At 47.4% G+C, this 23629-nt stretch overlaps 1 protein-coding gene across 1 annotated transcript in view; it reads right to left on the minus strand.

Annotated features, from left to right (window-relative positions):
- Fbxl2 (F-box and leucine rich repeat protein 2) overlaps positions 1-15042 on the minus strand; it is a 48559-nt gene extending 33517 nt beyond the window's left edge. The window contains exons 1-2 of the mRNA XM_032910987.1: positions 14991-15042; positions 6361-6422 (exon numbers count right to left, since the gene is read on the minus strand). Coding sequence (XP_032766878.1) covers positions 6361-6422; positions 14991-14993 — 65 coding nt within the window. The 5' untranslated portion in view covers positions 14994-15042. The remainder of the gene's footprint in view (positions 1-6360; positions 6423-14990) is intronic.
- Positions 15043-23629: the final 8587 nt, after the last annotated feature.

The following is a 23629-nucleotide window of genomic DNA, read 5'->3' on the forward strand; positions in this document are numbered from 1 at the left end:
AAGAGATTTTTTTTTTTTAATGAATTAAAGGAAAATGAAATGCTGAAGGGGAGGGGCCAGCGCCTCTCCCAGGAGCTGACGCCAGCACAATGCTGTGAGGCAGAAACCTGAATTAACAGGCTGAGCGCACGGGTGCCTAGGATCCCAGTCTAGGAAGGGGGAGGCAGGAGCAAGAGTTTAAGGCCATCTTGGGCTACATAGTGAGACTGAGGCCAGCCTGGGCTACATGAAACAATGTGTCAGAAAACAAAACCAGGGACTGGCGAGGTGGCTCTGTAGGCACAAGCCTGACCACCTGCTTTGGTCCCCAGGAGGGAGTCTTCTGACTTCCATGGCAACACTGTAACCCACATGTCACACATAACAATAATAAACATTCATCCCCCAGGAGGGAGTCTTCTGACTTCCATGGCAACACTGTAGCCCACACATCACACGTAATAATAATAAACACAATGCTTTAAAATGCTCAAAAGAATAATTAAGAACATTATCTTGGGCTGGAGAGATGGCTCATTAAGAGCACAGACTGCTCTTCAGGGGTCCTGAGTTCAAATCCCAGATGGTGATCTGTCATGGGATCTGATGTCCTTTCTGGTGTGTCTTACTTGTCATATAAATAAAATAAAAAAAAAACAAAAAAAAAAAACAAAAAAGAACATTATCTTGCGACAACAGATGAAGGATTTTTTTTTTTTTTTTTTGAGACAGGGTCTTACTATGTAGACCAGGCTGGCCCTTGGGTTCATGGAATCTATCTGCTCTACCTCACAACTGCTGGGATTAAAGGCCTATGTTACCATGTCGCAAAAATGAAAAAAAAAAAAAATAGACCAAAAGAGAGGCATAGAAAGGATTTGGGAGAAAATGACAGACGACGAAGATGGGAGCAGAATATCTAACTGACGGGTTGTCAGACATTCCTGTGGGGGGGGGGTGCAAACAGCAGAAATAGCAGAAACAGTGACTTGACAAACACTCTCAAAGTAAAGACATGCATTTTATGAGTGTGCAAGACCAGAATGTGTGTGGAAGGATGTGTGAATTGGAGACATTAGACGTAGAGCTGGAGCTGCCGGTGCTGTGAGCCGCCTGCCATGGGCACTGGAAACCCAAGTCCTCGGCTCGACCCAACTGCTCTCAACGGCTGAGCTCAGGTCCTCACGGAAAATTAAAACTGACCTGAAGCCATGCATTTTTTTTTTTTTTTTGCATTATGTATTCTGAGAGGTCAGAGAAGACATCGGTTCCCTGAGAGCAGAGTTACAGTTGTGAGCCACGCTATGGGTGCTAGGAACTGCACCAGGGTCCTCTGCAAGAGCAGCAAACGCTCTGGTGCTTTAAACTCTGCCGTGCCACCCACCCAGAAAGTGCATGTGTGCATGTATGTGTTGCGGTGATCATCTGCTAAAAGCAGCCTAAACAAAACAAATACCCTGCCCTGTTGGAGGCAACATGTGGCTCTAGGTTGACAACATCCATTTACCACATGGGCTTAGGTGAGGAGAGTAACTTCTTCCCCGTAAAACCATTAGGGACTTCTGTAGACAGGCACCTCTCCTCGTGCCTTTCCTACACCATGTTTTCTGGACTATTCAATAAATACAGAACAAAGACCTCTGTTAGGAACAGAGCAGCAGCAGACAACACACACACACACACACTCACACACACACACTCACACACACGCCAGCCTACAGACAGGCCAGTAACCACAGACAGCTGAAAGACATGGAGAGAGAAGTGGAAGGTTCAGACTTGGGATCGCTGTCGGTCTAAACTCGAAGAGGAGGACTGTTTTCGTCCTTAGTGTGATATCCAGAAAATGGAGTAATGTACTGAATCAGTCAGGAAGAGGAAGAACAAGGCAGTTTAATATCCACCAGATTTGCTTTTAACGTAAACGACACAGTGACTATATTGGCTCGACTTGTGTCAGGTTGACACAAGTTACCTGGGAAGAGAAAATCTCGGTTGAGAAAATGGCGGTTAGATTGACTTGTGCAGTAAGTGAGGCTTTCTCTTAATCGATGGTTGAGGTGGAAAGGCCCAGATGTGGGGCCAGCCCTGGGAAGGTGGCCCTGGGTTCTGTAAGAGAGCAGGCTGAGCAAGCCGGAGAGAGCAAGCCAACAAACAGCACCCCCCTCTCTCCCACCCCCTCTCTCCTGTCCAAGCCCCTCCGCCTCAGCTTCAGGTCCTAGTCCTAGTTCTTGCCCTGCCTGAGTTCCTGTATCCACTCAGTGGATAACAGACCACAATGGACCACAAACTGTAACATGAAATTAACCCTTTCCTCCCCGAGTTGCTTTTGCTCGGTGTTTCATCTGTGTAACAGTGACAAAAAGATACACAGGGACTTGGGACAATGTTTCTTGCAAGCCTTTCATGGGAATATCCTGGAGACAGAGCATCAAAAATCAAAAATCAAAAAGTGACAGAGAAACTGAGTGAACAGAGAGAGACGGTGAAAGGAAAGGGCCAAGGGTATTGTCATATCTTCAGGGGCCACACTAACGGGTGAGGCTTAAATTTCAACCCATAAAATCTGGCTTCAAAAACTGAGACTGACAATGTGGAAAACCAGGTACTATGTCTTCAACTCCAAGGGGCAATCCCACTGTGGTGGGCAACATACACCTGACTCGCCAGGGACAGGAAAGGTGTGAGCTACTGAGGAGGGCAAGAGAAAACCACCTTCTTTACAAAGGTAATTTTTATTTTTAATTACGTGTCTTGTGTATGGGAGCATGAGTGCACTTGCAGATGCAGCCCAGAAGAGGGCACTGTATCCCTTGGAACTGGAGTTACAGGAGTCAACAGATGCAACAATCCTCTGTGAGAGCAGTTTGCACTCTTTTTTTTTTTTTTTTTTTTTTTCCTTTTTTTCGGAGCTGGGGACTGAACCCCGGGCCTTGTGCTTGCTAGGCAAGAACTCTACCACTGAGATAAATCCCCAACCCCCATTTTGCCCTTGTTTGGGGACCGAACCCAGGGCCTTGCGCTTCCTAGGCAAGCGCTCAACCACTGAGCTAAATCCCCAACCCCCAGTTTGCACTCTTAACCCTGGGCGACCCCCAGCCCCAAGAAAATCTTTAATTCATAAGTGAAAGATGTGTAGAAAAAGTCAAGTTGTATGAGCTGAATAACAAAGTACGTGGAAGGAATTTGTAAATTAAAAACATTAAGTATTTTTAAAACTATCAATAAAAGGGGTGGATGGTGGTGGCATACGCCTTTAATCCCAGCACTTGGGAAGCAGAGGCAGGTGGATCTCTGGAGTTTTGGGCCAGCCTGATCTACAGAGTGAGCTCCAGGACACCCAGAAAGAAACCCTGCCTCAAAAAATAAAATTGAAATACCCAATTTTAAAAAAAGAGAGAAGGGTTGGGGATTTAGCTCAGTGGTAGCGCTTGCCTAGGAAGGCGCCAAGGCCCTGGGTTCAGTCCCCAGCTCAAAAAAAAAAAAAAAAAAAAAAGTTTAAAAAAAAATAAAAAAGAGAGAAAAATAAAACTAATTAATTAAAATAAAATAAAATTTTACCTTCTCTGACTAGTTCCAAAATAAGAACAGGAGCTTAGGGACGTGAACTCTCAAGGAAATGTGATGGACGGCTGCTCTCAAGGGGCAATTCACTTCAAAAACTTCACACAGGAGCCTTGTGCACGACTCGAAAGCTACACCTGATGACCACAACCTCCATGTTCTTAACAATGGGTACACTGTGGGCTGCTGCTGTTCTCTCCCTCCCCCCCGTGTCTGTCTGTCTGTCTGTCTGTCTGTCTGTCTGTCTGTCTCTCTCTCTCTCTCTCTCTCTCTCTCTCTCTGTGTGTGTGTGTGTGCCTATATGTGCAAGTGTGGAGGTCAGAGGTTAACGCCTACATCTTTTGTTAATCTCCTCTCCACCTTATTTTTTGGAGACAGGGTCTCTCACTGAACTTAGACTCACCATTTCACCATTTCACTTGGCCAGCCGACCAAGTAACCCAAGGACCCCCTGGGCACTGGTTAAGCGGTGTGCCACTGTGCCTGGAGATCCAAACTCAGGTCTCCATGCTTGCACAGCAAGCCCTTTACCCACAGAACCGCCTCAATACCTCCATAGTCCCACGTCTGACTCAGTAAAAGAATATTTTTTTAAACAGAGTTTCGCTGTATAGCCCAGCCTGGCCTAGAACTCACAGAGATGCACCTGCCCTTTCTTCCCGAGGACAAAGAGGTGTGCACCACGCCTGGCCTAACTTAAATACTGATAGATATTGATAGAGACAAATGTTAAGAAGACGTGGACAAGGACACACAGCAAGGAGGACGGCCGGCCTGTTACCAGAGTTGAGTACTAAATTCTGCTTAAGAAATGTTCAGAATCCAGTTTACTATATTTTTCCAAAGCTCAACTCTTCCTCAGTTACGTTTCCTTCAAAAGATTTTGGAGGGGGCCACAGAACTGGCCGGCGATTAGGAGGATGCCCTGTTCCTGCTGAGGCCCTGCTGAGGCCCTGCGCTCAGTTCTCAGCATCTGCATCAGGCCCGAGTCACTGCCACAACTCCAGCTCCAGGGGATCTGGCGCCCTCTTCTGGACACTGTGGGCACTGCACTCACATGCACACCCACAGTAACAAATGCACATCACTTAAAAATAAAATAAATCATTAAAAACGAAACAAAAAGACCCTGGAGACCAAAAGGAGAGGAACTCCTCTGGGTAGTCGCCAGCAGTTCTTACGGGCTTCCCTTGGCTGCGGTCTGAGTCTGTCTTCAGGCCTCTGTGGAGGGCGGAGTCTCTGCTCTGTGCTCCCTCGGCCACAGGGCTCCCTGTTCCCCACCCTCTTCTCATTCTTCGAGCATTTTCTCATCTGTCAACCGATGTCACTGCAGTGACCGAACAATTCCAGAATATCTGTGGCCCTCAGCCACAGCTAGGTCGGCTGCGGGTGCCACGGGCTGGCCACTCTACAGAAAGACAACCAAGAGGCCTGACTTCTACAGTGGGTTCAGAAATGACCACAGAGAACAACAGAACCCCTTATTTCGACCTCTGCATCAGCAAATTGAAACCACTCGGTGGTTGAGCATAAAAGCGAACCCTAAGATGGGGGGAGGGAGTGTGTTGTCAGGGGTTAGAGGGTCTGGAGAAGGGTGGAGTTTAATCACAGCCTGGTGATGGATGACTAATGCCCTGGCTGCCTGGAGCTGGCTATGGCTCCCAGAGTACCACAGCCACACTCACCCTGCAGACCGAGGCCTGGGCTAGACAAGTGCTCAAGCTGAGATTACAGTCACTTTCAGGGCTGTGTCCCCTGTATAGTGCCAGCAGTCCACCCTGGACTCAGCCACGCTGAATTCGATGGCTGTTTTTCTGCAGCCTTTGTTGATTTGTGGCAGCTCATAGAGTCCTCTGACGTCCACAGGTGCACCTTATCACATGTGCATGAATCTATCCCAAAGCAAATGTAACTCATCAACAATTACCCCCCTCCCCCGATAATTAAGCAATTCTCAAATCTGAAACGCTGTGGCATGTCCAGGGACCGGGGTCATATTCCCCATCTCTCTGGACGTAAGTAAGCGTCTTCTACAACTCCGTGGAATACCACAAACAGGAATCGCTCCTCACCCAGGGCCATGCACCAAAGAGACATCTATCCTTGGATCAGAACCTGTTCTTGTTCTGAGGGACACTGGTGACAGTTTGGAAAATGCCACTCGAAGATCATCATGTGTACTCATGTAAAGAATTAAGATGTGTCAGCCTCCACAACGAACAACAATTTGACAACTGCAGAACTAAAAAACAAAAACAAACAAAAAACCCGAAAACCAAGAACAAAGTTGCAGTGCCCAGTGGCAAACAAGTGTCACCTGGAGACCCGTTTGGTGACATGATAAGCAAGTGGCTGTTCTCTGAACAAGGACACCCTTTGCTCTCGGGTGTTATCAATTAGAACACGTTCTGCTCAATACCTGGGGGACAGCACTCTGGCTGTTCGCCCAGGATTATCATAAACACACAGCTTTCGTAATGGCTGAACTACTCACCTCTCAGAAAATGCCAAACCCTCTGGCCCACACCTGTAGCAATAACCTTTCCCCCGTTACTAATCAATTATGACTGTGAATTCATACCCAACAGGGGCACTGCTGCTACAGTCTATATCATGCTACAAAAGGAATCCAGACTTGGCACATTCTGGAGCAGACCAAGTAGACTCGGCAACAAGCTAGACAGCTTCCCACTAAACAAACCAGAAAGTCAGGTGGGCTTTGTCCCTCTCTAGCCCAGGACTACACCGGGACAGAGGCCATTTGCATCTGGAGGCCCGAGCCAAACTCGGGCTCTCGAACTAACGTATCACACTTACCTTAGGAGGAGCTCCTTGGGTAACTTCTTGTTGATAAGGCCGTCATCATTGTTTGAGAAAACCTGCAAGAGGAGAAAAGTTGAAAAACGGTTCTTTGGCCATTGTATGAAACAAATGAAGTCTCCTGCAGAAAAGAAAAACAACTTCACCACTTGAGTTCAGTTCCCAGCAGCCATGTCAAACCTTACAACCACTTGGACCTCCAATTCCAGGGGACTCAACATCTCTGGCCTCCATGACCCCAGAACTCATGCTCACCCATCACCCCAAGCCCCCCACTAGCACATATACATAATTAAAATTAATAAAAATAAATCTTTTAAAAATGTCAACACACAGCCACCTGTGTACTGCATTTTACTGGAGGCTCTGAAAAGCAAGAGAAACAGAAGGTGTAAAAAACAGGACAGCTGGGGTTGGGGATTTAGCTCAGTGGTAGAGCGCTTGCCTAGGAAGTGCAAGGCCCTGGGTTCGATCCCCAGCTCCGAAAAAAAGAACCAAAAAAAAAACAAAACAGGACAGCCTCCATTTAAAGACATGGTATTGTATGTAGATGACACTAAAAACACACAAAATCATATAACTTGTCAAAATGTCAGCAATGTTATATGTTTATACGAAAAGTATACTTTTAAAATTATTTTTAATTTTTTATTTTTAATTGTGTGTGTGTGTGTGTGTGTGTGTGTGTGTGTGTGTGTGTGAGTGCAGCACCCTAGGAAGCCAGAAGAGGGCGATAGATCCCCTGGAGCTGGAATTACAGGCATTGTGAGCTGTTCACTCACTGTAGGTGCTAGGACACAAACTCCAGTTTTCTTTTTTTTTTAGATTTTTTTTTTTTTTTTCGGAATCAAGGACCGAACCCAGGACCTTGTGCTTGCTAGGCAAGTGCACTACTGCTGAGCTAAATCCCCAACCCCAAACTCCAGTTTTCTACAAGAGCACCCAGTGCTCTGAACTACTAAGCCATCGTTACAGCTTCAAGAAAGTATCTCTCTAGACATTAATAATGGACAGCTTTGAAATGAAATCAACTAAGCAATCACATTTATAATGATATTAAAATGAATAATATATTTAGAAATAAATTTGACACACACATATATATACATATGTATATTATATATAATTATTATGTATATATGTATATATGTATGTGTATATAATATATTATATATAAAATATATATTATATATATTATATATATATGAGTTCCATACTAAAATTTTATTCTGGGTTTGGGAAGTGACTCAACAGGTAAGAGGACTTGCTGTGCAAACACAAGACCTGAGTTTGAATCCCGGAACCCGCATGAAAAAGCCACACACACGGCTGTGAATGCCTGTAATCCCAGCTCAGTCCACCAGCCTGGCTGACCCCGTGAACTCTGAGCCCAGGGAGAGATTCCGTCTCCAGGGATACGGTGGAATGTAGTGGGGAGGCTGCTCAATACCCTTTACTGGCCTCTACTTGCACATGCACAGGCATGCACAGACACAGGCATATACACACGGTGACATACATAGACACATGCACATATGAGCATACACCACACCCACACGTCCAAACACACATCAACATACATATACATAACACAAGCACATACAGGCATATATCTCATCATACACCCACATGCACCTACATCCCCATGCGTTCGCACGTACACACACACACACACACACACACACACACACACTCACACACACAACGCACGCAAGCAGCAGGGAGTGGTGGACACCTGCAATCCAGCAGTGCCAGAGGCAGGAAGGTTGGCACATAAAAGACGTCAGCCCGGACTACAGACTGAGACCCTCCCTCAGAAAATGCAAACAGAGGAGAGAGAAAGGAGATAGGGAAAAGAAAAAAGAAAAAAGAAAAAAGAAAGGAGATAGGATGATACGGGGAGGCAAAGAGACTTGCTTTAAAATTGTTGAGAAATTGATTACAAGGCGTGAACTGGCAAACTCCATGCCCGCCGTGAGGGTGACGTATTAACAACCCCACCCCCACCCCGGACTGCTGCATGGGCCTGTGGTTCACACCAACATCCATGTCTTTTTTTTTTTTTTTCTTTTTTTCGGAGCTGGGGACCGAACCCAGGGCCTTGGGCCTGGTAGGCAAGCGCGCTACCACGGAGATAAATCCCCAACCCCAACATCCATGTCTTAACCCTGAGTTTGCGCACAAATGCAAGGGACCCAAAATAGCTCAAATAGACCTGAAAAAGAAAAGGTTGGACAACTCAAACTCCCTGATGTTAACATTCACACAACAGCCAGGCACAGGAGCCTGTGCCCATCTCAGCTGCTGCAGGGCTTCAGGCAGAGCAATCACTTGAGTCCAGACAGACAGACACAAATAAACAAAATTAATTAAAATACTTTAGTGAGGTCTTTTAAAACTCTTTCAAACTTATAAGACTCTGTATGTGCTGGTTTGAATGAAAATGGCCCCCACAGGCTTATAGGAGTGGCACTATTGGGAGGTGTGGCTTTCTTGGAGGAAGCGTGTCACTGGGGGTGGGCTTTGGGGTTTCAGAATCCCAAGCCAGGTCCAGTGTCACTCTCTCTCTGCTGCCCGCCGATCCAGATACAGAACTCTCAGCTACCCCTCCAGCACCATGTCTGCCTGAGTGCTGCCATGCTTCCCGCCATGACGACAACGGACAAACGTCTGAACTGCAAGCCCCAATTCAACGCGTTCTTTCTAAGAGTTGCCAGGTTTTGGTTTCACGACAATAGAAACCCTAAGGCAGTTTACATACATGCAATTGTGTGTGCAGTACCCATGGAGTCCAGAAGAGGGCGTCAGGTCACCTAGACCTGGAATTGCAGGCAGTTGTGAGCAGACCTGGGTGATGGGAACTGAACTCATGTCCTCTGAAGGAGCAATCGTAACTGGTGAGTCATCTCTCCACTCCTAATTTTTAAACTTATTTATAAAGCTATAGCAATGAAGCACTGAAGTCCTGGGATAATTAAAGGAATACAGAAGTGAACTTTAGTGGGAAAGAAATTTGGTTTCTTTAAAAACCCAGTTACATTATGGGAGTGTGACTGGGTTTTCATCCCAGGTGTGGGACGTGGGGCTGCTTCAGATCGTCCACCGCAGCTGACTATGATTTGACTCATGCTCTGGCAGGGGCGGGATTCTGCCAGCTGAAGATAGTTTACGTTTGGAATTCTGTGGGCTCTTCAGAAGGTATAAAAAATTCCAGCGTTCAGGGAGAGGCACTGGCTGCCTCCCCCTGTCCCCTGCCCTACCCCTACCCCCACTCCCACTGCTGCTGTGGTTTGTCAGGTGGTCCTGGGCAAGGAGAGGACAAGGGGAGCTGCCCCAAGGAACTCGACGTCCTTTAGTCTAAAGAGATCTATGCCCCGTTTCCTACAACCTTTCTCATCTACCTAGTTTTGGGGAGTTGGAAGGGACTGGGGTGGAGAAGGTGGTTGACATAAGAACCCAATAAAGTAACCAAAAAGTACAATTACAGTGGACAGGACTGAAGGCCCACATACAAACTCTTACAGCCGGGAGCCATTGATTTAAATGAGAAAAAGTCTTTTCCAGAAATGGCACAATAGGCGGGGATATCCTCGTGAAAACTACAGGACTGAACGTTCCCTCCTCCACACAGATGACGTGAACACAGGATCAACCAGGTCAGCCACAGACAACAACAACAACAAAGCAGGTAGGGTGGACTTCGTTAAGGTTGAAACCTTCTCCATGCACAGGGCATCTAGAGATAAAAAAGAGCCCAGTGTGGTGGCGCTGGAACCCCAGCACTTCAAAGGCAGCGACAGAGGCAGAAGGATTGCCACAGTTTGAAGCCACACTATCATATAATGGGAGTTCCAGGGCATGCCAGGAGACCTTTAGGGAGCAGGGGTGGTGACCACGGAGGTGACAGAGATGGACACAGAAACAGACACGACTCACAGATACTGCAAACGACATGTAAGGTATCCCAGGACACACAACGGACCTCTCCAGAAGAAAGAGGCAGGCCAGCACTGGGGAGAGGTGTAGTGGGTAACCCTGGAGACGCTGCCCCCCCCCACACACATACATCCACATACATACACACACACACGCACACATACATCCACAAACACACATATGCACACACACATCTATACACAAACACACATATACCCATACACACACCCCCATACACACACACACACACAAATGCACACATCTATACACAAACACACACACCCCCATACACAAACACACACCCCAAAGTGGTGGCATACACCTTTGATCCCAGGACTTGGGAAGTGGAGGCTGGTGGATGTCTAAATTCAAGGCCAGTTTGTTCTACATAGTAAGACCCTGTCCCAACAAATAAACAAAATGTCAAAACTCACAACTGCCTGTTAACTCCAGCGCCAGGAGACCCAGTGGCCTTTTCTGGCCTCCTCAAGCATCCACCCTCATGTGTACACCCCCACCCAGAAACATAGACACATAATTAACGACACATCTCAAAAGCTGGGCAGTAGGGCACACGCCTTTAAGCCCAGCACTCTGGAGGCAGAGGTAGGTGGGTCTCTTGAGTTTCAGGCCAGCCTGGTCTACAGAACTATTTCCAGGACACCCAGGGCTACGCAGAGAAACCATGTTTTGAAAATCAATGAATCATGAATCTCGAAACAACAAACAGGAGGCAATCGTAGGTCTCATGGGGGAACTACTACTGTTCTGACTGGAGGAGGTGCCCATCCGATTCCCTTCCAAACACTCGTGTTCATGCCGCAGACTGGCACTGTCCACTTTGGTCCCTCACGGGGACTCATTCTTGCAGTGGGTGGTGATTACTGCCGAGAGTCACACCTGGTCAGACTGCTGGGAACAGCTGACTGGGGAAGCTGAGCCCGGAAAGGGACACTGATGTCACCCCCTCTAATGCTCACGGAATGTGGTGGCCCAGGGTGGTGGAAAGGAAGGAGGGACCTGGCGGGAGGGGCTGTGAATGCCTTCAGAGCAGGACAGAGGCCGTGCGCTCTGGAGCTCTCAGTAGCCGAGACTGTCTACAGACACGGCCTGCAGAAGACGGGCCATCGTGGAGCAGGGAGCAGGTACGGCCATTTTCACACGCACAGTTCCAGAAATAACCGCAAACAAAACCAAAACTAATTCTGCAAGCTGTTATCACCGCCCCTGCTGCTTGTCAGAGAGAGGAGTGGAAAGGGATTGGTCCTCCTCTGGCTCAGTTGACAAGACATTGAAATTCTTTTTACTCTTTGGAGGAAGGAGAGTGGCTGTGAGCCACCACGCGGGTGCTGGGAACCAAACCCAGGGCCTCTAATTTTTTTCATTTATCCTTTTTTATTCTATGTAAAGGTGTTTAGCTGCCATGTATGTCTGCGTACCACTTGTGAACCTCGTGCCTGTAGAGACCAGAAGAAGGTGTCAGATCCCCTGGAAACAGTTACAGATGGTTGTGAGCGGCCATGTGGATGCTGGGATTTGAACCTGGGTCTTCTGGAAGAGCGCTCGGTGTTCCTAACCACTGGGCAGTCCTCCCAGTCCTTCTCTGAGAGCCTTGATCTTCATGGAACACGTGCTTTAGTTTGGAAGGCTATGGTGAGAAGGTTGTAGCTGAGTTCAAATCCATCCTTGGCTGCTGACCAACTACTCCATACTCTGTCTACTCAATACGTCTAGCGATGCCCATCTCATGGGGATGGTGGAAGGGTGCAGGAATTCAATGTGATTAGCCCAACCCGGAAGAGAGGTGCTGTTAGAGTAGCTGAAATCACTCTTCACATCAGCTGCATCAGGAAGAGAAATCCAGACTCCATCATGGTCAGTGGGCCCCGAGATCTCATGGTCTAAGCATCTCTCTCACACAGCACCTCCCCCTGCAGGTGCCGGGGACTGTGGGCCTTGTACTTGCCAGGCAAGTGTTCGACCAGCGAGTTACATCCCAGGCCCCTTTCCCTGTGAGACAAGATCTCTCTAAATTACCCAACTTGGCCTTGAACTTAAGACCTTCTACCATAGCCTGTGTGAGGAGCATGTATGCCAGCAATCCTTGTACCCAGGAGGCTGAGGCAGGAGAATCAGCACAAATTTGAAGCCCAGCTGGCCTACATAGTAAGTTCTAGACCAGTCAGGGGCTATTAAAAAAGAAAAATCTGCCTTAAAAGAAAAACAAACGGGGCTGGGATTTAGCTCAGTGGTAGAGCGCTTACCTAGGGCGCAAGGCCTAGGTTCGGGTCCCCAGCTCGAAAAAAAAAAAAAAAAAAAAAAAAAAAAAAACAAACTAAAACCTTCAAGAGCCCAGTTGGTAAAGTGCTGTCACATAGGTCTGAGGACCTGTGCTTGACCCCCAAAACACACATAAAACCACCAACCAAAACCCCAAGTGTGCTTTGACCCCAGCAGAGGAGAGAGGTGACCTCTGGGGCTCGCTGGCCAGCCAGTCTGACTGATTGTGAGTCTCAGGTTCAGAGAGAGACTCAGACTAAAAAACAAACAAAAAAACCGGGTGGCTGGTACCTGAGGTAGCACACACAAGGCTGACCTCTGACCTGCACACACAAGGCTGACCTCTGACCTGTACACACACCCAGAAAAGTCAAAGAAGGGAGGGAAGGAGGGGAGGGGGGCTATAAAGAGGAAGACTATCATCAAACATTTCAATTTGAAGTCTCCCCCAAATGTTTGCTTTCCAAGCCTGTAACCGGACCCGATTATAGACAAAAATCAGAAAGTGGGGTGCAAAATAAGGGGAGACATTAAATAGAAAAACATGTCGATATGACATACAATTTAAAAAATAAATTTCTCCTATAAGCTAAATTAAATAATAACAAAACTCGTTGGCAACAAGGTAAGATATTCTAACACTTAAGTTGTTCCAAATGAACTAAATCACACCGACCCCTGGATGTCTGTCTACAGCAACCCCAGAAGAAAATTAGGAAGAAGAGGAGATGAGGAGAAGGAAGGGGAGGGGGACTGAGAGGAGAGAGGAGAAGAAAGCGATTTTTAAAAACAATACTGTTTCATCCTGAGCCCCAAACGGCACGGTATAAGCCATCCATTCTGTGGTCCGCAGTGAGCAGGTGCCAAGACCGTAACGCAGACCAAGGTGCTGTCCTAGGCAGAAGTGTGAACACATCCACAAGCCTGTGAGCGCTGGTCCCTTCCTTCCCTTTGCTAAAGGGAAGAACAGAGTCGGAGAGGGCCAGGCAGGCCTGCTCTGCTGACAACACCTAGCCCAAGGCTGAGAACTAGATGCAAATCACTCCTGAAGGCTCAGCACCAAAGCATCCAAACAAGAAGCAAGGCTCTCACTTCGACACCACAGCTTCTCCACAGGGGAGCAGAAAGCTCTCCAGTACAGCCCACTTGTGTGTGAGGTCTGTAACCTCGGTGTTGAGGAAGCCGTGGGTGGGAGAGTTAGGAGCTCCAACCTGGACATGGATGGAGGAAGTCAACCATAGACCTCTGGACCTCATCCCCACGTGCGTGCACACGTGTACATGTACACACATACGTGTACACACACACACACACACACACGCACCAAGCAAATCTCCATCTAATCACTCACGGCAAGTTCGTATTTTTTTTTTTCTTACATTACTTAAATGGAGGACATGCCCTGTTCGGAGGTCAGGGGACAATTTACAGGACTCTGTTCCCAACACTCGGTGGGACAGGGGTAGAGAACTCGGGACATCAGGATTGGCAACAAGTGTCTTTACCCCCTGAACCATGTCGCCGGACCTCTAGATACGTATTTCTTAAAATTAGGCACTTCTCTATTGGCTAACCCTCAAATATCCTATTCCCAGGGTGTGTCACAAACCAGGAAGCCTACTTCTCTTCCGGATGGGGGCCTCTCAAGAAATCACACTTTAACCTTGCCCATTAGAGCCAGCACACAGGCCAAGTCAATTAAGGCTTCAAAGAAGAAGTTAATGGAGGCCAGGTGGCATGCCCACAGCCTTTCAAGTTTATTGAGCAAAGCTAACGGTTTCTGTAAGGCGTTTACAATGTACTAATGACAGATTCATTAAATCCCTCACTGAGAGTGCAGCACTCAGGGAAAAAAAAGAAAGTCCAGTTCAATGCTCTCTATTTTTATAAAAGGGGTGAAAGGGCATCTCAGAAGCCACCCATTAAATCCCGTCGTGCTGAGAGCCCCGTCAGGACGCAGAACTTGAAACAAATGCATGTTTTGATATTGACATCATTGTATAAAAGCAGCCTGAAGTACGCAGCCTGAAGTGTGTGGCTGGGGGTATCTATGTAACCACACCCTCTGGTGGCTTCCCGGGCACGCTCCGAACAGCGTCACGGCATCGGGGTGGTCCACCGAGTGGAGGTCCCGGGTGTGCATCAGAGAGCACAGTGTCCCGGTGGACCCTGCATCCAGGACCTGAGGACCCAGATTCTCAGTTCCGATCTAACCAGCTTTGCCTTGCCTTGCCTTGCCCTGCCCTGCCCTGCCCTGTCCTGCCGTGCCCTGCCCTGTCCTGTCCTGTCCAGCCGCATCCGACCTGGCCGAGCCCTGCCCTGCCCCGCCCAGCATCCCCCTGGCTCTTCTCTGCGCCCTCCTCTAGGCGCCCAGCATTTCCACAGCCCCGCGGCGCAGTCCCCAGACTCACCATGGCCGCGAGCGCGCCCACAGCCTGAAGTCACACGGCGCCGGCGACGCCCGTTGTCCTGGTGACGCCAGCCCGGCGCCCCGCCCCGGCCTCAAGGTGGGCTCCGAAACGGCCATTGGCCCGCGTCTGACACGTGATCCGTAGGCGCGCCCTTCGGCCCGCCCACCTCTCCTTGCCCCAAGCAGCTCTGAGGAGGGGCCTGGCTGCCCTGGAGCTCCACACCTGGCCCTTTCCCATCACCACAGCATCATCACCTTGACGCCCTTGCAACCGACAGGTGTCCCAGATATGCACTGGCCAGAGCAACATACCTCTGTGGAGTCTCTCTATTAAAAAAACAAGCAGGGGTTGGGGATTTGGCTCAGTGGTAGAGCGCTTACCTAGGAAGCGTAAGGTCCTGGGTTCGGTCCCCAGCTCCGAAAAAAAGAAAAAAAAAAAAAAAAAAAGCAAGGGGCTGGAGAGATGGCTCAGTGGTTGAGAGCACTGAATGCTGCTCCAGAGGTCCTGAGTTCAATTCCCAGCAACCACATGGTGGCTCACAGTCGTCTGTAATGGGATCTGATGCCCTTCCTGGTGTGTCTGAAGAGACAGTGTACTCATATATACATAAAATAATCAAGTCTTTAAAAGACAAACAACAACAAAACCCTAAATTGTTAAATTGTTGGAGCTGGGGATGGGACTTTTGGCTGGTAGCCCACTTGCCTAGGGTGCATGAAGCCCAGCGCCACATAAACCTAGCATGTTAGTGCACGCATGTAACCTCAGCGTGGGGAGGTGAAACCTGGAGGACCAGAAAGGTCACCCTCAGCTACCTACAGAGTTTGAGGTCAGCCTGGGAATATATAAGACCTTGTCTTGGAAAAAACAAAAACAAAACAAATACCAGTCACTCAAGATGGCGCTCCATTGTTGAGGCCATTTTAAATGACCAATGAGCATAATCACAGTAAGTACCAACACCTGAAATGGTCACGACTGGTATTCTAATCTCTTCACTTGCATGCTTCCAAATCAATACATGCCGTGAAGTCTGCATTTATTCTATAAGCTACTTCCTTTGATCAAAAATTATTAGCCTTAAGCTGGCGCGAAGCGACTAAGGTGGAATCCTAAGTACTTGGGAGGCTGAGGCAGGAGGATCCCTTGAGTCAGGAGTTCAAATCAAGACTGACCAACATAGAGAGACCTCATCTCAAACACATAAACACATTTATATGTGTTAGTCTTTGTAGATCTTTTACTGTCGGAGGTTAATAAGCATAGCTTCTAATTTAGTGAATCAGACAGCAATTCATTGGATGTTTTTAATGTGGCTCAATAAATTTTGGACATCCTCAGATCCAGCCCATCCACTGGTAGAGAAGAAACATTTAGTAAGAGAATATGGCTCAGCTGGAAGAGAGCTTGCCTGGCTTGCAGGAAACCTGGGTTTGAGCTACAATGTTGCAGAAACCTTGTATGGTGCTGTCTTCGTTAGGGTTTCCATTGCTGTAAAGAGACGCAATGACCAAGGCAAGTCTTATAAAGGCAAACATTTAACTGGGGCTGGATTACACCTTCAGAGGTTCAGTCCCTTACCATCAAGGAGGGAGCATGGCAGCATCCAGGCAGGAGCCAAGAGTTCTACATCTTGATCCAAAGGCAACAGAATAAGACCATGTCTTCCAGCCTCAAGATCTGGATCAAAAGCATGTTGTCTTCCAGCCTCAAGATTCGGATCACCAGTGTGATCTCTCCCTTTCTAGATTGAGGTTCATACCAGTATAGTCAGGTTGACAACCAAGAATAGCTATCAAGGACGCTCATAAACAATAGACTGGAGGATCAGAGGTTCAAGGTCACCCTCTTTACTACACAGCAAGTCTGAAGCCAGTGTGGGCTCCATGAGACCCTGTCTTAAAACTAACTAACTAACTAGAAACAAAAATCAACAATCACCCGTACATCTCCCCTGGGATGATAGATAACACTGGTTTTACATTCCCAAGATTCTTTTTTTTTTTTAAAGATTTATTCATTCATTTATTCATTTATTTATGTATGTTGCTTTCTTCACCACCACCACACCAGAAGAGGGTAGGCATCAGATCTCATTACAGATGGTTGTGAGCCACCATGTGGTTACTGGGATTTGAACTCAGGACCTCTGGAAGAGCAGACAGTGCTCTTAACAACTGAGCCATCTCTCCAGCCCATTCCCAAGATTCTTGCTCCCAATCTTTTCAACCCCAGCAAAAATTCCTAGTGTTGCCTGATTGTGTGGAATGAATTGTGTTTGATGCCCCCCTTTTTCCCCTTTGAATTTGATTTCCATTAACAAACCTTCTCAAGACTGTCTTAAAAAAACATGAGGGTATGGTGGTCCACTCCCTTAATCCAAGCATTTGAGAGACAGAGATGGGAAGACCTCTGTGAGCTCCAGAGGTCTACAAAGTGAGTTCCCAGACAGCCAGGGATACATAGAGAAACATTGTCTCACAAAAACAAAAGCATGTGGTCAAGGGCTAGGGAGATGACTCAGGTCCTCAAGTACTTGTACAGGCGTGAAGACATGAACTGGGTCCTTAGAACAGGTATTTAAGAGAGGAGAAAGGTCATCGCCGGTGGCCTATAATTGTAATCCTAGTGGTGTGAAATCTCAGACAAGAGATCCCTGGAGATCCCTGGCTACTTGGTGAGACACAGAGAAAACAAGGTGAATGGTGCCTTGGGTGCCCAAGGGTATCCTCTTGCCTTCACATGCATGTACACACATGTGTGCAGATATACACATGTGGACATGCACACACACACACACACACACACACAATCCATACAACTGCAGATGTAGACGTAGTGTATTATATATCTTGAAATCTATTTTTCTCATCTTATTCTCTCACCAACACCATTATCTCCTGCCTAAGTTTGTCTCTTTGAGCTATGATTTGAACATCTGTGTCCAAAACTCAGGATCAGACTGAGTGCAGGGATAATGGCCTTTGTTTTTCTGAGACAGGGTATCTCTGTGTAGCTCTGGCTGTCCTGGATCTCTACAGACCAGGCTGGCCTCGAACACAGAGATCCACCTGCCTCTGCCTCCTAAGTGCTGGGACTAATGGTGTGTGCCATCACCATCTGCCTGACCTTGGCAACTCTTATAAGAGAAAGCATTTCACTGGGGCTGGCTTACAGTGTCAGAGGTATAGTCTACTATCTCATGGCAGGCAGACATGGTGCTGGAGGAGGAGCTGAGAGTTCTACATCTGGATTGGCAGGCAGCATGAAGAGAGGGGTGTTGGGACTGGCTTGGGCTTTTGAAACCTCCAAGCCCACCCACACTTCCTCCAACAAGGCCACGCCTCCTAATCCTTCTCAAGTAGTGCCACTCCCTGATGACTCAGCATTCAAACATATGAGACATTCTTACGCAAACCACCACAGTAGGCCAAATGATTCTACGCAACGTGTCTTTGGTTTCCACCTTGCCACGGGAGTGCTGGGATGGCAGACACAAGCACCTGCATCTGTCCTCGTGTGGCTTCCAGGGACCAGCCTCATGTCACCAGACATGAACAGCAAGTGTAGAGCCACCTTGCCAACCCTGGTGAAATTATTTTTAATATCATTCCTTTTTCAGGATATACATGGTTATCAAGGCTTTTAGCAACTGTTGGACTAGGTATAAGTTAGAGACGTCCCCAATCTTTTCGTTAGTGTCGGAGTAAATTGGTGATCCCTTTGGGTTGTTTGGATCAAGGTCTTGCTGCTTAGCTCGGACTGGCTTAGAACTCATGATGGTTCTGCCTCATCCGAGATTACAGGCGGGCTTCAGCAAGCCTGATCCAAACTGTGTATTAGTTAATTAAGCGCCAGAGTTCTTTTAAAAATTATCTGATTTTATCTAAATGAGTGTTTTCCTCGTACGTTTGCATGCCACATGTGTGCTGGGTAACTGCCAAGGTCAGAAAATGGCATCACATCCTCTGAACCTGGAATTATTACAGACGGCCTGAACAACAATGTGGATGCTAAAAATCAAATCTGTGTCCTCTGGAAGAGCAGCCAGTGCCCTTATCCAATGAGCCATGTCTCCAGTCCCATAGTCTGCTTTCTTGATACCTCTTCTGTGCATTCCCTAGTTTCTCAGCATCTTCCCTCTCGTCTTGAGGTTGGTGAAGAAAATGTCAGCTAAGTTGTTCCAAACCATGTCGTTGTCGTTAGGGTAGCAAGACGTGGACACAGAAGGCATAGGGATGTAGGGAGGTCTGGCAGTTGATGTCAGCATCTGGGTCCTGGTGGTAGTTTGACACACCTCCAAGGGGAATGCTGTGGTTGTGGCTGCCTTGGGGACGTTGGTGTGCAAAGAGGTAGCAGATAGAGTGGGGTCAAGCTCCAGGTTCCGTTCAAACACCACTGGACCCGGAAGAGAGGGTGCCTCTTGGAGGATTAGAGGAGACTGTCTCTATTTCTTCTTAATTCTATTATCAATGTTCTCTGTGTGTGTGTGTGTGTGTGTGTGTGTGTGTGTGTGTGTGTGTGTGTGTGTGTTTTCAAATGAAGCGTATGTGGCTATGCATGACACAGTGCTTATGTAGAGTTCAGAGGACAATTTCGTGGAGTTGGTTCTTTCCTTCTACCAGTTCATGGGCTTCAGAGATCAAACTAAGTTCCCATGGCCTCGAAAGTTCACCACCTTTGCTACTGAACAATAAAAGCCATTCTAACTAATCCATAATATATCTGGCAAGATACAAATCAAGCTGATGCTTACTTTAGTTTACTTTCCAAGCACACTGCCGTTCTTTAAATGATAATGGCCCCGGTAGGCTCATATGTTTGGATATTTGTTCCCCACTTGGTGGAACTGTTTGGGAAGGATTAGGGGGTGTGGCCTTGTTGGAGGAGGTGCTTCACTGGGGGGTGGGCTTTGAGGTTTTAAAAGACCATGCCGTTCTCAGTTAACTCTCTCTGCCCTGCTTGTGGGTCAGGATGTAAGCTCTCAGCTATGGCTCCAGTGCTAGGCTTGCCTGCCTGCCTGTCCACCTGTCCGCCTGTCTGCCTGTCTGCCGCCTGTCTGTCTGCCTGCCGCATGCCTGCCACTTGCCTTCCTGCCTGCCTACTGCTAAGCTGCCTGCTATGATAGTCAGGGACTCTAACCCTCTGGAACTGTAAGTACCTAATTAACTCTTCCATGAGTTGTTTTGGTCATGGTGTCTTATCACAGCAGTAGAAAAGTAACTAAGACACACACCTTTTTAAAGTATCTCAAACTGGATACTTATTACCTTTTTTGTATCCTTTTAAGTTATAGACTCTGCATTTCTTAAGGATTGTGTCTTATCTTTGCTTAGAGAACCATGAATATACATGAAGTTAACCACATTCTCAAGATTCCTTCAAAGAATAATTTTGTACACATATTAAAAAAATAAAAAATAGCAAGATGTTAGGAGGTTGGGACTGGAGACATGGCCCAGTGGTTAAGAGTGCTTACTGCACTCAGCTCCCAGAGCCACATCAAGAAGCTCACAACCACTTTAAACTCTACTTCTAGGGTTCCCTACACTCTCAGGCCTCCAAGAGCTACTATATGTATGTGGTGCTCGTAAACTCATGCAGATGCATGCTTGCGAGGGAAGATGCACGCACGCACACGCGCGCTCGCACACACACACACCCATATGGAGGTAGGAGGATCAGGAGTTCAAGGCCTCTTATGACTATATATTGAATTGAATTCAAGGACCGTCTGAGCTATAGAGGGAGACCCTGTCTCAAAACGAACAAGAGCGAAGTATTGTGTTCCCATCTGCAATGCTAGCACTTGGAAAGCTAAGGGAAGAGGATTGCTCAAAGTCTGAGGCCAACCTGGGCTGCAGAGTGAGACTGGGGGCCAACGAGAGGGCTAGCCAGATAAAGGTGCTTGCTGGGGAGCCTAATGACATCAATCCATCTCTCCTTTGGTGACCTCTGAGGTTTGGCGAGCTCCTCTGTTAAGGTTCACGGTCCTTTTCCCTAACTTCCAGAACAGATGATTTCCTAAACAGACAACACATCCAAAAATAACCTCCCTGCCACGCACGTCTGGAGTTGGGTAGGGATGTGGGGTGTGGGAGGGTGGGGGGCAGACTGGAGGCGCTCCCTCTGCATTAGCTGTCCTTCTCCGAGTTTCACATAATCAGTCCAGCAACCGCTGCAGAGGCAACACAAGCTTGTGTGGGAAGCTCTGAGACGCCCGCCACATTGGCTTGGATAGGAAGGAGCCTAGCAAATGACTGATGGTTGCCTAGCTGGTGGCTGGCACTTGGTGGGTTCCTGATTTGTGCACATCGAGAAGGTCCCAAGGAGGAGGCGGGGAGCAAAGCCACTAGGAAATGGCTTGAAGACTGGGCTGGGAGGTTGTTTAACGGATGGAGGGCTGGCATCAGAAGCCGGGGCACTGTAGTGAGACTCCTCAGAACCTGCACGGCACAGCACTCCTACAGCGAGATCGGAGAACCCCTGAAATCTGTGGCCTCATAGCCTGGTTTATGCAAAGATGAACAGTAGGACACGCTGTCCCAAAGCAGCTGGAAGGCAAGGACAGACACCTGATGTCCTTCTCTGACCTCCGCGTGTACACCATGGCGCACACGCATGGGCACTCACACACCTACCCACACACGAACATATATGCAGAAACATACATTATATACACACAATGTACAAATAAATAAGTAAGAAAGACAGGCTCTCAAGTAGTACAGGCTGTCTGTGAACTCACACAATGGAGCTGGGGATGGCCTTGAACTTCTGACTCTCCCTCTTTTATCTTCTCAGAGCTGAAGTTAGGGATGGAAGCTCCCACACTAGGTTTGTGCGTCGCCAGGGCTTCGTGAATGCTAACCAAACACTTGCCATCTGAGCTATGCCCCAAGCCCCCAAAGCTGCCCCTTTTAAAGGCATTTATTTATAGGGGATGTGGGGATGTGTGCACGCCACAGCAGGGCAAGGTGCTCTTAAGAAAATCTGCATTGGGGGTTGGGGATTTAGCTCAGCGGGAGGGCGCTTGCCTAGCAAGCGCAAGGCCCTGGGTTCGGTCCCCAGCTCTGAAAAAAAAAGAAAAAAAAAAAAAAAAAGAAAATCTGCATTGACATTCATTATTTTATTTATTTATTTTTATTTAATGTGCACTGGCGTTTTGCCTGTGTGTATGTCTATGAGGGTGTCAAATCCCCTGGAACTAGGGTTACAGACAGTTGGGAGCTGCCATCTGGGTGCCGGGAATTGAACCTGGGTCCTCTGGAAGAGTAGCGAGCAGCCAGTGCTCTTAACAGCTGAGCCATTTCTCCAGCCCTGTCCCTGACACATTCCTAGCTGGTATCGTCTCAATGGTTTATCATTCTCTCTTTCTGTTACGAATGTCTCGACTTAAGCACCATTTACTCTTGATTACTGCTTTGCCAGATACCACCTGGTTGTATGAGTTGGGTCTAACTTCTTCTTCTTGTTCTTTTCAAATATCCTGTGCTGTGTCCTTTGGAAGGCTGGTCTTAAATGATTGGCAGATGAACAGATCAATCAACAGACTTGTTTCACAAGCATTCATAGATAGTCTCCTCTCTGAATGGATGAGTTTAACATGTCGACAGAGAGATACATGCTGCATTATGTCTTTAATATGAGATGTCTCAGCTTTGAATACACGAATTTAATGAGATCATGGTTATTATGAATGATATTATGGGATTGGAGAGATGGCTCAGTGGTTAGGAACACTGACTGCTCCTCCAGAGGTCCTGAGTTCAATTCCCAGCAACCACACGGTGGCTCACAACCATCTGTAATGAGATCTGGTGCCCTCTTCTGGTGTGTCTGAAGATAGCTACAGTGTACATACATAAAAATAAATTTAAAAAAATTAAATGGTATTATGTTCCTCCTTTTTTCTTTACTATTTAAGACATTTTCTATAATATGCCTTCAGCAGTTTTATGATACCTAGGTATAACTCTGTCGTTTTAAAAGATTTTATATTTTTAAGGATTTATTCATTTTTGGGTTTTTTTTTTCTTTTTCTTTTTTTCGGAGCTGGGGACCGAACCCAGGGCCTTGTGCTTGCTAGGCAAGCGCTCTACCACTGAGCTAAATCCCTAACCCCTTCATTTTTGTTTTATGTGTATGGGTGTTTTTCCTACATGTGCATCTGTGTAGCGTATGCATGAATGGTGTCCCTGGGAGCAAGAAGAGAGCATTGGGTCCCTGGAACTAGACTTGCAGGTGTTTGAACCCATGTGTAGGTGCTGGGAATCTGTGGGAGACTCATCAGTGCTCTCAACCACCGAGCCATCTCTCCAGCCCCAAGGTTTTATTTTACTTAAGATTTATTTATGTTGTGAGTAAGCTATTTGCATATGTACCTGCATGAAAGACAAGGGCATCAGATCTCATTACAGATGGTTATGACCCACTGTGTGGATGCTAGGAATTGAACTCAGGACCTCTGGAAGAGCAGCCAGTGCTCTTAGCCGCTCAGTCATCTCTCCAGCTCCAAGATTTTATTTGTTAAGTGTGTGTGTGTGTGTGGTGTGTGTGTGTGTGTGTGTGTGTGTGTGTGTGTGTGTGGTTGGGGGTAAGTGCGCCTGACAGCAGTGCCCTCGGATGCTGGAAGAGGA

This window comes from Rattus rattus, chromosome 8 (genome assembly GCF_011064425.1).
Source record: "Rattus rattus isolate New Zealand chromosome 8, Rrattus_CSIRO_v1, whole genome shotgun sequence".
Taxonomy (NCBI): domain Eukaryota; kingdom Metazoa; phylum Chordata; class Mammalia; order Rodentia; family Muridae; genus Rattus; species Rattus rattus.